General features: G+C 39.5%; 1 protein-coding gene across 1 annotated transcript in view; it reads right to left on the reverse strand.

Moving 5' to 3' along the window:
- Positions 1-4,531: 4,531 nt before the first annotated feature.
- Positions 4,532-13,471, reverse strand: part of ZBTB20 (zinc finger and BTB domain containing 20) — a gene marked incomplete at its 3' end in the record, with an annotated part of 46,813 nt that continues 37,873 nt past the window's right edge. The window contains exon 3 of the mRNA XM_080696367.1: positions 4,532-4,953. Within this exon, the coding sequence (XP_080552493.1) occupies positions 4,532-4,953 (422 nt within the window). The remainder of the gene's footprint in view (positions 4,954-13,471) is intronic.

A 13,471-nucleotide genomic window follows, 5' to 3' on the forward strand; every position in this document is an offset into this window, starting at 1 on the left:
TTTTTTGGTTTTCAAAGAATGTTATGATGTTACAAAATAAAACCTCTATGACTTTAAACAAAGCAACACCAAGTGTTTCAGAGTCCAAACAGGTACTGTGACCTCTCAGATGTCTAAAACAGGTACTGTGACCTCTCAGATGTCTAAAACAGGTACTGTGACCTCTCAGATGTCTAAAAATGGCCTGCAGCTGGAACATAAGCTGGGGATTCACCATGCTTACCCATGGCTCAAATAGGTTCAAGCCATTAGGAATTTGGGGAGGAAAAAATATGTGAAAGTGTTATAAGGAGTGAAAGTTTACAACTCAATTAAAATATATAGTAAAAATATTTTGATAAACAGAATTTCATTTCAATTTTTTGGGGGGGAGGCCTGGCTTCTTTTTCAGTCTTTCCCCATTGTAGGATCTACGCGTTCCAATTCTTTTGTTTTTCAGGGTTATATTTTATACATTTGAGGCTCTTTTGTGCCCAAATAAAAAGAACTAAGACACTACCAATGCTTTTAGTGCTAGCAAATTTTATATTTCACAGACTACATCTAAATGTTTTTAGGTAAACACTCCCCTTTGACTTTTTCCTTTCTGTTGTCCAGCAAATTCCTTTTAACATCGTAAATTGCTAAAAAAAAAAAAAAAAAAAAAAAAAAAAAAAAAAAAAAAAGTTCTTTTCCATAGCAGTTCTTGTTCCTTGTACTTATCCTAAGAGGTCTTAATCTGGAAGATCTGCTTCCATCTTATCTTTTTTCCTGGCTACCAAAAGGAATTTTTTAAAAGCACTGATAGCTTCCTAGGATGAAGGTCTAAATATAAGACAATTATAGGATTTGAAAACAGAAAATTAAAAGAATCCATACTCATTCTCTGGTGTTGAGGCAAAGTACTTTTTTTTTTTTTTTTTTGGTTTGTTTCTTAAGATATTTGTGATTGTTTACCTATGGTAGAGGATTAGCAATAGGAAATCATCTGTATTCTTTTGAAACTGGTACAGACTAGCTTATTTCCTAAAACATGGGTCAGTTTAGAAAAGTCAGAGGCCAGACATACAGCAATAGCCCACAATGGCAGCCTTGCTCCTCCAGACTAGAACTCTTTCTTCAATCAAGTTTCTTTCTGTTGCAGAGAACAAATTTTCAACTATTGTAGGCTGTGAGATGTTAGGTAGGAAAGCCACACAGTAGAAACAAATCTACTGGCACACAAACCTGGGCAGTCCATTTTGTCATGGACTATAATGATTATATCACCTCATCAAGAATTCTTTAGGGATCCCCATTTTTTTTTTTCTGTTTTGAAAGTAGATACTTTGTTTACAGGAAAAGGATGAACATCAGAATCTCAAGTCACTTACAGTTTTGGGTTTTTTTTTTTCTTTCTTTACTTCATGCTCTACAACAAAAGATGGATATTTAACCCAGTTGCTTAGCTTTGTAGAATGGCAAGTTCGTATTAAGGCAAATGGGTCTCCTTAGGATTTGAGAAGCAGATAGCTGAATGTAGCCAAAATGGCACCCAAGATCAGCTTTCCTGGAGGTATTATGAATTCTGCCTACTTTGCTAAGGTCTGAATTAAGACACTATTTTAAATGTACCACTGTTAAATAGTTGAAAATATTTTAAAGTAGCTTTTGGTCTCCTTTCACCTGAAATATATGCTGAATAATTTCATGTCACTTTTATTTAGATTAAAATCATTTTCTACTCAATTTTAATCTTTTCTTTTGTTTATCTTATAAGTTGAATGACTATTTTCTCAAAATATCTAACGATTCCATGACATGGTTAGTTAATGCTCCCTCTATTGGTAAGAAGTGGAAATGCTAGAATCCACATCTAAATCTTAAAAAGTAAATTAGTAAGAGGAAAATGGACCTTTTGTGTTTCTGAAGCTGTTTCTCATTGGCTTTTACAGGTCAATTTTGGGCACATTGTTCTTGATAGGATTCCTCTTAGAAATCACAGTGGGTGATACCCAGTAGTCAGTTAACCATCCAAGTCTACATGAAAACTTCTAGCAAAACATCCACTGAATTAAGCACTGTAGGACAAACCAAACTCACAAATACTCCAGTTGCACGGACTCTACTAAACATCACAAAGAACTTATGGAAAAGATCCAAGTTAACCAAATGTCTAAAATATATGAATAAAACCAATTTAGTCATTATCGAGTTGCTTGCCTTGGAAGATTTTCCCTCATTTGCTGCATGGTTTTTGTCAATAAAACACTAACAAGAAAAGTAGAAGGAAAATTAAATTAAAATGTACGGTAATTTTAAAAGTAAAATATCCCCTCTTTTCTTCTTTTTTAAAATTGTTGTTTGGTGTTTCTGCTTTGTTTCATGAAGAGTTGTTTTCCCCTTAAAGTGTGTTAAAACGTGCCCAGTCATGAAATCACTTTGGGAGTATGAGATAGGTTTAAAAAGTCCTATTTTTAAGTCAGAATCTTTTTAGGACAGAGCCTATAATGGAAAAACCTCTTTTATTATTTCTTGATCAGGACCTAGGAGAGAAATCCCAACTAGAAAGAGAAAGTGGCATCTGGGATGATGTGACGGATTGGTGGCCTTTTGAATGGTAGATGTTGGCATCAGGGACACTGTTAGTTTCCCTGAGACCTTTCCAGAAAGCAAAGATTAATACATCATCAAAAGAATGGTCATCTTATTTAGCCCTCTTTGCCATGGTAGAAAGAGTCAGAAGGTGACATTTGAAAGGAAGGAAGTAATTTTGGCATCAATGCATCATGGTTTGTAACAGACTTCTCAGAGGATGCTTGTAGGGTTGTGAAGGGTGAGGAGGTATGACAGACTTCTGTGAAGTCCTCCTCCTGGCTGACCACCAAATAAACAAACCCAGTTTTCAAGACCTCTATACTACTAGTGTTCCATCAAAGGGAAAAAAAATCAAAGTCCATAGACAAGAGAAATTCTAGAATCATAAGAGCTCAATGAAATTCTGGAGAAGCAAGAAAGCTGCTTCTGAAAGATATCAAATCCCTCCCATGAAGAACAACAGAATTAATTCTAGATGGATCAGTGAAAACAAATATTCAGTGGAGCAACTTAAGCTTGCTAAAAGTCAAAGAACTACGTATCAAAATACAAAGCAGCAGTTCAAATTACAGCAGGGATGGGTGGGCTACAAAGGCCCTCATCAACCCAGGCAATACTTAAAATAATAAAAATTAAGAAAAATTAAAAAAAATATGAAGAAAATAACCTTCCTCTCTTTCAAATATAACTTTAGTTGCCTTTTATTCTTTCTATCTGGAAGCAGTATCGCTAACCTTAACAGTCTTGACTTACCAAAAAATATATATATATATGTGTGTGAAATAAAATAAAAGAGAAGGGATCGGTGGCAGTGTATGCAAAACCAAAATGAAAAAAAATTACTTTTAACAATCTCACTTTTTGTTTTTTTTTACACAAATACTGTTGTAAATATATTAAAAAAATCAGCATTCTATCTGGTAAACGTCACTTTTGCCCCTCTATAAAATTTTGAATTTAAAAAAGCCTCAAGAACTTTTTATTGTTCCCCCCACCCTCCATTCCTCTTTCTTTTTCTCTTCCACAAGAATATATCCTGACGCTTTTTTTTTTTTTGCAAAGATTGTTGGAAATAATCCTTCTCTTGTACCTAGAAACATAGGTGCAAATCTCTGATATCTTTGTTTTATCTGCATTTCTGCCTTTCATGAAAGTCCCTCTTGATTGTGCTGAGGCTGTGGCTCAGCGAAGACACTGAATAAATACGATAGCCACTGTTGCTTGTTGCTTGTCCGAGTCTTCCTGGCTTCTGCTGAAAGGGGGGATGTGGAGGAGGTGAGCAGGGCACGTGGACGGGGCAGAATCTGGGAAGAAGGCTGCCATTCCACTTTCTTTCCCACATCACGGAACCCACTGCCCGCTCCACCCCCACAGCCCTTTTATGAAATCAGACAACTTGGTAGGTGAAAAACAGCAGGGCCTTTCCTCTGGGTTTTCAACCAGAAGTGATATTCCACAGTTTTAACTGGTTACTGTGAAGTCCAAGCGGCCAGAATTGTGAGAATGTCCACTGAAACACTGCAAGCGGTGTACTTAAAGACAGTAGGCCTTTTAGATTTTGTTATATATTTTGTAGTGCTCTTCACAAGTGAAAAAAAATTTTTTTCTTTTTTTTTAACTTTTTTAAAAGATTTTTTTTTCTTTTTTTTTCTTTTTTTTGTAAAGAAGGGTTGTATTTAGAGGCCAGTAGCTAGAGATCCAACCAGTGGACCTCCTGAAGCACTACCAGGCCTTAAGGCCACCATCCGAGGGAGACTGGGAAAACTATTATTCACCCAAGCCTCCGGAAATGTAATGTACCAGCAGGCAAAAAACAGTTCTTCATGTAGTACAAAATGAAACGAAACAAAAACAAAAACAGAAAGTAAAAACGAAACCAAAACATTTCTTAAATTCTAGTGCCATAGCTTTTTTTTTTTGTCTGTTTATTTCTTTTGTTGTTGTTTTGTTCATAAGAAAGAGAGAAAGAGACTACTTATCCGTCAGACACATGCATCCTCATGTGGTCGTTGAACTGCTCGATTTGGTCAAACTTTGCTGGGCAGACGGAGCAGACGTAAGTGGTCCCCTCCGTGCAGGCCACCACGCCTGGGGGCCCAGCTCGGGCCCCCGGGGGCGTGCCTGCGGGAGGGGTCCCGTTGCTGGCACTGTGCAGGGCCACGTGTCGCTCCAGGAGGGTCTTGTGGGAGAACTTCTTTTTGCAGATGTAGCACTCGTAGGACTTCTCCCCTCGGTGGAGGCGCATGTGCACGTTGAGGGAGCTCTTCTGTGTGAAGCGCTTGTTGCAGATGCTACACTGGTAAGCCCTCACACCTGTGTGCGTCACCATGTGCTTGATAAGGTAATCCTTTAAGGAGAAGGAGCGCCAACAGATGCTGCATTGGTGGGGCTTCTCACCTGTTGACATGGGGAGAGACAGCAAGCAGGACGGAGCCAGACATAGCCAAGGTGGGAGAAGGAGAGACAGGAAAACGAGACAACAAAAAAGAAAAACAATAAAAAGTTAAAACATAAAAACAAAATAGATAAAATCTAAATGTTCAATGGATCATCCTCGATCGGAAAGATCCAGGCCTTCCCGGCCTCTTGTGTTCAGAGAAACCTTGTTTTAAAGTATGCCAGGACAGGCTAAGAGTTTTCCGTGTTCCCATGTCAAAAAAATGGCTGTCTTGGGAAGCTATGCGATATTTCCCCATTAAAAGTCTTTGAAGGTCATTCTCTAAAGAAAAGGGAGGGTGGCTTATGAGGAGAGTTGTTTTCAGTGTCATTGTTAGGCATTTTCTTTTCTTGTGGTGCTGGGGACTGAACCTAGGGTATTCGACCTCTGAGCTACACCCCCAGCTCTAGTTCGTTTGTTTGTTTATTTTGTTTTTATTTTTTTTTTTATTTTTTTTGGTGGTACTGGGGTTCCTGGAAGCCCTTCTACCTCCGGGCTACGCTCCCAGACCTATTTTATATTTTTGAAACAGGGTCTCTTACGCCAGCGCGGCTGGCTTCGAACCTGCGCGATCCTCCTGTCTCCGCCTCCCAAGCGCGGGGATTACAAGCGTGCGCCACCACGCCCGGCTGTTTGTTTATTTTGAAACAGGGTCTCACTAAGTTGCTGAGGCTGGCTTTGAACTTACAACTCTCCTGTTTCAGCCTCCCAATTACTGGGATTACAGGCGTGTGCCACCATGTCCTGCTCTCCAGTTTACCCATCAACATTATCGAACAAATATAAGAAATAATAGAAAGATTCTTGGAGACAGGGGTTTCTCTAAAATCTTTGGGAACTAAGAATGTTGGGCATATAGTGTGGGTCTTGGGGGAAAGTCCCCACTTCTGCTATTTTGCAGAATGCACCCATTACTATTTTAAGTCTGTAAAATATTTGCCAATGTGGGAATATCTCATTCTGAAGAGTTAAACCTTCATTTTATCTACTTTAGACAGACAGACAGGCAGCTTTCTAAGATTAACTCAAGAGTTAACTGGTGATTCTATGTTGACTGTCCTGAGCTGCCGACTATCTCCTCAGGTGTGGAAGTTGTTGTGTAGGTGGTGAACAACATGATGACCTCAGGGTCCAGTGGCCCTGTTCAAATCTGGGTACCGCACACTGTATTCGCTCTGACAAATCACCAAATGCTTGTGAGGTACATAGTCCTACTTACCTCATTGTGCTGGTGTTGACATAAAATACATGTGAAATCACTTTGCAGACCACCAAGGGTGGTGTGGGAATACTTACATGGTATTCTTATTACAAGGCCACCCCTCCCCCCATTAAATGGTTCCATATGCGTTTTGAACTCTTAGGTCAATTTCTAAAAGAGTTTTTCTCTTTCTTTTTTCTTAGTCTGTTGGCCAAATCCTTTTTTCTCTGTTTACTGCTTTCAGTTGCTCTTGGCTTAGAACCCAAATGATCAAGCTAGTTAAAAATAGGAAGGTAAGGCTGGGCGTGGTGGCGCACGCTTGTAATCCCTGCGCTTGGGAGGCGGAGACAGGAGGATCACACAGGTTTGAAGCCAGCCGTGCTGGCTTAAGAGACCCTGTTTCCAAATAAAAATATAAAATAGGTCTGGGAGTGTAGCTCGGAGGTAGAAGGGCTTCCAGAAACCCCAGTACCACCAAAAATAAAATAAAATAAAATAAATAAAATAAGGAAGGTAAGTAAGAATACTCTGTTACTGAATGATAACATGAGGTATGCTTCTATAAGTCAAGTCCATGTATCGGTGACCTCTCTCTGGAGGATTACTTAAAGACTAGTTTTTGACCCTGCTAAACTCTTTGTTCTCTGCTCTTAACAGGTGAGATGAACTGCATTCAAATGTTTGGTTCATCTGTCCCACCTCATTACTGACTGCACAATGTACGTGCCTACCTCGGTGCAGAAGCTTCCTTCTACATGTTCTCCCATGACCAGGTCTAATGTGCAGAGCCTGAAGCTGTCTAGGGTAATATTCAGCAACTGAACTATGGAGCGGGGCAAGGAATCTACTTCTTAAATCTGAGTTGACTTCTGTTTAATATATGTGCCTTGACTGTATTTCCACTCTTTCTATTACGAGAGGAGATTTGATGTGTTAGAGTAATAATAGCAATAAAAAATATCACCACATATTCAGTGCTTATGATATGCCAGGCACAGTGTTAAGTGCTTTATATTTGTCATCCATTGTGTGGAACTTTCTTTCATCAGACAGCTTTTGGTTGTGTTTTCAAACATAAAGGGTTTTTTTTTGGGGGGGGTGTAGAATACTGAGGATTGGATACAGGGGTGTTCTATCTCTGAGCTGCACCCTCAGCCCTATTTTATTCTTTTATTTTGAAACAGAGTCTCACTAAGTTGCAGTGGGCATCAGTAATTTGCTGAGGCTGGCCCAGAAACTGCCATCCTCCTGTCTCAGCCTCCCAAGTACTGGGCTTATAGGCATGTGCCACCACACCCAGCTAAAAAAGGTTTGTTTTGAAGCACATACATAAAATAGGAGAAGTCAGTAAAGACCCATGGCTAATAATCTTGTTTGCTGAAGAACTCAGTATATGCATAATGTTTATGTTGGTAGATTTTTTTGAAATAAGAGATTCCCTAAGAGAGACAGTCATGCATGTTATTTTTAGTGGAAACATTTCTGTCAGCTGTAAACATGCTTGGAACTCAGCTGGTCTTCGCTATGCTTGTGTTTTCTGTACAATTTATAGCAGCTATGATAGGCTGGCCAACTATCTTTTAAAACATGTCCACCTGTCACCTTTAATGGGAAGCATGCCTTAAGTTCCAGATGGTATTTTGGCTGCTAGGGAGTTGAAACTTTGTCTGTGTTAAAATGCTCTTGTTATTTGAAACTTTCACCTTCTAACTATGTGCTTTTCCTCTAGGCAAGGTCACTGCTGAAGGTTTTTTACTTTCACACCCTTCTAATCTGACTATAAATTGATTCTTCACAGTTGTCATCTTGCCCTCCATAGCATATATCTGTATGTTGTTTGTATGCATGTAGTAACAGTTCTGCTATTAATTATTTGTGTGACCCTGGGCTCTTTCCGTGTTTCCACCTCCCTGGGTTTATTTTACCTTCTGTAAGTGAGGAGTTAGACTGAGCACTCGCAGTGGCCCTTTGTGGGTTTGCTGGTCTTCTGCTCAGGGTGGCCCCCAGCCCCCAGAAGACTCTACTTCTGGCCTTGTCAGCAAATGACCCGAGGGCAACCTGTTTAATCACTCAATGCATTAGCAGCCCCACATTTTAAATAGGACAAAGTATCCTGTTCCCTTCTCTGCCACAGAAAAATGGTATGCTAGTTAATGAGGGAAAACGGTTGCAAAGCACTTGGGAGCTCCGTAGAGGAAGGTGCTTGCTATAATTACCAAGGTCCTGCGATGTGGCACGTGGGCACTTAGGAACTGTCTTACTAAATGGGGTGTAGTTTCAGATTAGTCAGGTGCCCACAATTTCCCTTTCTAAATGTATGGATGTGAAACAATATCTCAGTGGGAATGTTAATATATTTTCTACTCTCTTATTTTCCTGCGTGTTACTTATAGAAATCCTCAGGGGCTTTGGCCACTATACACAGAGTGGATGTGGTCTGCTGGTAGTTGCTTTCCAAGTGAAGCCATAAAAAATGCTGATAAATTGTAGTTGATGGCTTTCCAGGGTTGAGCGTATGGTCAGAAATGGCAAGTCTGGTTTGTTAGAAAGGCTCATAAAATACAAAGTGGATACTTAAATTATAACGTGACGGACAAGGTCATAGGAACCCCTTCACTTTTAAACGATCCACGGGGGGCTGTACACATGCCAGAGCCAGATACGAATTCCATTTCCTTGGCTGAGGGATTTGGGCAGGTTATTTAACCTCTTTAAGCCTCGGTTTCCTTATCTGTAATTTGAGAATAATACAAAAAGTTCCTGTCTTCTTGTTTTGAGAATTAAAGAGAGTATATGGTCATTTTTTTTTGGAGAACTGAACTGTTCCCTGTCCCATTTAGCACAAAGGAACTGGGGATAAGTAAAACCAACTGAGAAATGCCTTGTATGGCCCAGCAAAGCCAACTTAGAATTTAAAAAAAAGTTTTCCAATATTCAGTAAGGCAAGATATTACAGCTATATAATTCACATTATATATAGTCTATTGCTATTTATATATACTTATGAAATGAAGCAGTATTAGAAAACAGTGTTAGCAAATAGCATAGACCAAAGGAAAGCCTAGCAAGCATCTGAGCATTTGTAAGGCAGAGAAACCAAACAGCAGGTGAAGGACTGAGGGGAAAGGCAGTGCCTTTTCAATGCCTGTTCTTTGAGGCCGTCTCATGGGCTTAGTGTTCACTTACTCTACTATAACTGACAAGTGAAGAAAAAAATTGAGGGGGGGAGACACTGTTCAGGATAATAGCTGCAGAAGGTTCTTGTCCACAGCATGTAAAACTCCAGTAAAAGCCAAGATACTCGATTTAAAGAGTGACCTTTACATCGGAGGCTCAGTAAAAACCCATGTATTCTACCTGTTCTTTCTTATTCTGGCCAGGTTTCTCCTGGGCTAGGGAGTAACTGGGATAAAAGAGGGACTAGATAATGGAGGGGAAACTTCAGTGGAACCAGGGAGGTGGTCTAGGGGAGCGGAGCGGGAAAGAGAGAATTAGTGACGGAATCACTTCCACTGACATTATGTGCATATCAGAGAATCATCCCAATGCCAGTCTCAACATCATATATGGGGAAAGGGGGAGTGAGGAAGGAGCTGGGGAAAGCTCAGCAAGAGCTGTGTGCATATATGTCAGTGTCAACATGAACTACATAAGGATGTGAGACTCCATGCACCAATAAAAGCATACAAAATTACTGAAAAAGAAAAAATCTATTATCAGGATGATTTCTGAAGCACTCTTCCTACCTGCCTCTCCCATTCCCTCTGCCTCTCCATCCTCTGCTGTAGCACAGTGTCTTTCTCTTTGGGGGACACAGTGAAGGGTCAGGAAAATCAATACAGGATGCTTGGTGAGGCAGCAAGAAGGAAGAGGAAAGGAGAGTAGGGATTCCTGGAAAGGACAGGTCCTCTGAATGGAGACAAGAGTGGACCAGAAAATGAGAAAGTTTCAGTATCAACCACAGAAATGTGCTCAGATGGAACTCTATGGAGCTTTCATTGGCTTCCAGGTTTGCTTTCTACCCAGGGAAGTCTGGTTACGCACCCGAGACCCAGTTGTTACGATTGCCTATCAGACTTTTTGGCCAGTTCCTGGTGATTGTTTAGGAGGGATTGCCTATTGGAGGCAATTTGCATTCACACCACAGCTGTGGCTTCAGTGACAACTGGAGTATTTTGGTGGTAAGCAGACTTTTGAATATCTAAGGAACTTTGTCCTCATTTCTCAGCCTCTCTTCTACCTTTATGCCTGGTATAGATATTAACATCCCCAGATAATGATATCTTTAATTAGAGTTGCACTAACATCCTGAAGATTCCTCAACAAATCAATCATTACTATAAGATAACAGCCCAGCTAGATTATCTCTTCCTCCCCTGTAACAATTTCTTGTTTTATAGATGCTGCTGCAAAATGAATCATGCTGCTATGGTATAAATAACATACATGTTCCTAAGGGATAACTTTATAGTATTTATGGTTAAGTGCCTTCACATATATTACTTAATTCTCAGAGCAAGCATATTAAAATTATATCCTATTAAGATCTAAACAACCGATGATCAGGATGAGCTTAAAATTTAACTAAGGCTTTCTTACTCCCAAACTCATACTCATTCCTTTAGCCCTCCCCTCAATGGCTGGAATGAATTAATAGTCCAAGCTCCATATGAAGATTATCACATGATTGTCCTGAGGTCACTACTATTATCCCTTTGCTAATATTATCTTGATATTGTTATTACTATATCTATATTGAATTCATGGCTGAAATGGCTGAACTTCTTTCTCCAAGTAACAAGCAAAATCATCTCATGTACATAGTATATCAATGGACTAAAGACTTTTGATAACATGATTCAGGAAACACCAAACATCTATCTTTTCTTGGCAAAAAAATACATGTCGGAATATATATATATATATATATATATATATATAATTTCTTTACAATATATTCTCTAATTTTTAAAAAGAAAAGAGAAAAGAAATAAAGAAATCTAAAAGTCTTGTTGAGAAAAGAATGCATTTATGTATAAGTCCCTTGAATTAAGTTCTCCTGGAAAGCATGCCCACATTTTTATACATTCATTTACATACTCACTCAACAAACATTTTAGAAGCAACTACATATGCTAGCTCATATTCATTTATAGATTTTTTAAGGCAAAAGTCCTAAGTTTGGATTTTAAAAGAAAGTTCCACCTGGAACGGGTTGCCAGATAAAATATATAATACCCTGTTGAATTTCAATTTCAGATAAACAACAAATGATTTTTTAGTATGAGTACATCACAGATTTTGCATGGGTCATATTTTAAAATATACTCACTGTTTATCTAAATTTCAAATGTAAGTGGTTGTCCTATATTTTTGTTTGTGAGGTCTGGCAACTCTCTACCTGGAGTCTGATAAATAGCCCAGATGCCATTCTGATCATTCTGACTACTATGTGTGTGATTTTGTAACACACAGTAAGAACCAGTAAAACATGTAATCTAAGACATGTTTAGATCCTTGGAGGAAAGTATTTAATATATAAATCTGCAGCTGGGCATGGTGGCACATGCTTGTAATCCCAGCATTCAGGAGGCTGACACCGGAGGATCACGGTTCTCAGACAGCCTCAGCTACTTAGTAAGGCCCTCTGCAACTTAGTGAGACCTGTTTCAAAATAAAGAATAAAAAACAGGCCTAGGGATGTATCTCGGAGGTAGAATGCCCCTGGGTTCCATCCCAAACCTGTGGGAATATATATATATATATATGTGTGTGTGCGTGTGTGTGTGTGTGTGTGTGTGTGTGTGTGTGTGTGTATGTATATATATAATTTATACATATAAATAAAAATATATATATAATATAAATAAAAATTTCATATAAATATATGAAATTTTATTTATTTCTGCACTATTTCCATGAAATTACATCATAAAATAAATAAAATCCATGGAAATAGACCATTCATCCTTTTGCACATGGTTAAATGTCATTCAAGAAGGATTTGATACATCCATTGATTGGGTATTATTGAAGATTTAATATTTGTAAGCTATTACATGCTAGGCTCAAATATGCATATGGTATGTGTTTCTGCTCTCCCGGGAAGGTGCTCACTGCCCACATAATGATAATAAAAGTCAGTACTGCTAAGTACCAGAAGGGGTACATTTGCCATGTTATCTATGCAGTTTGGAAGACTCAGTTCATGGCTTATATTTGAGAGATTATCTTCTTTTTTTTGTGGTACTGGGGTTCCTAGAAACCCTTCTACCTCCGGGCTACACTCCCAGACCCATTTTATATTTTATTTTGAAACAGGGTCTCTTAAGCCAGCGAGGCTGGTTTCGAACCTGCGCGATCCTTCTGTCTCCGCCTTCCAAGCACGGGGATTACAAGCAGCGTGCGCCACCATGCCCGGCTTTTTATTCTTTATTTTGAAACAGGGTCTCACTGAGTTGCAAAGGGCCTCATTAAGTAGCTGAGGTTGTCCGTAAACCTCAATCCTCCTGTCTCAGCCTCCCAAATGCTGGGATTACAAGTGTGCGCCACCACTCCTGCCAAATACACGTATTCTTATTGGTGGAATTTGAGAGACTGATGTTACCTAACCAGAGCCACCTAATGCTTGCTCTCCTTCACTTAATTTCCCAGGCTCAGGCCTCGAGGGAAGCAGGGAGGATTCTTGCCTTCAGTAGGAATCAGGGCTGGTTAAAACACAGATTTCTGGGCTCCATCAGAGTTTCTGATTGAGGAGGTGTGGTGCAGGATGGCGCGCAGGGGAGCATCTGCATGCTACCAGTATGGAGATCTCACTGCCCTAGGGCTTCTCTTTGAACTTTTCCTATGGCTTGTCTTCTAGGTCCATGTTCACAGACCAAGGCCCCTCCTTCTTCTGTCCTCCTCTTTCTCTTTCACTCCTGTTCCTTTACTTTGACCTTTGTTTTTATCTCTTCAGGGGAAGGTAATGAAAATCTCTAACTTGTTCCATGAGTGGATGGTTTGTGCTCTGTTTCTCCTCTAATTCTCTTGTTTTCAAACATGTACTAAATGCTTGGATTCTTCTTTATATCTCTTAAGAAGCTGCAGTCAGTGAAATGGAAAACTCCTACAGTTAATGCAGTCCTGTGGTGGTTTGTTTAGCAGTGGGTAGAGTGGTTAGAGGAGGGAATTTTCCTCCCTTCCTTTCTTCCTTCTTTTCTTCCTTCTTTTGTGGTACTGGGGATTGAATTTTGGGACATTCTATCATTGAGCCCTCTCCCTGCCCCCCCCCTTTA

The sequence above is a fragment of the Muscardinus avellanarius genome, assembly GCF_963383645.1.
Source record: "Muscardinus avellanarius genome assembly, chromosome: 5".
In the NCBI taxonomy this organism is placed as follows: domain Eukaryota; kingdom Metazoa; phylum Chordata; class Mammalia; order Rodentia; family Gliridae; genus Muscardinus; species Muscardinus avellanarius.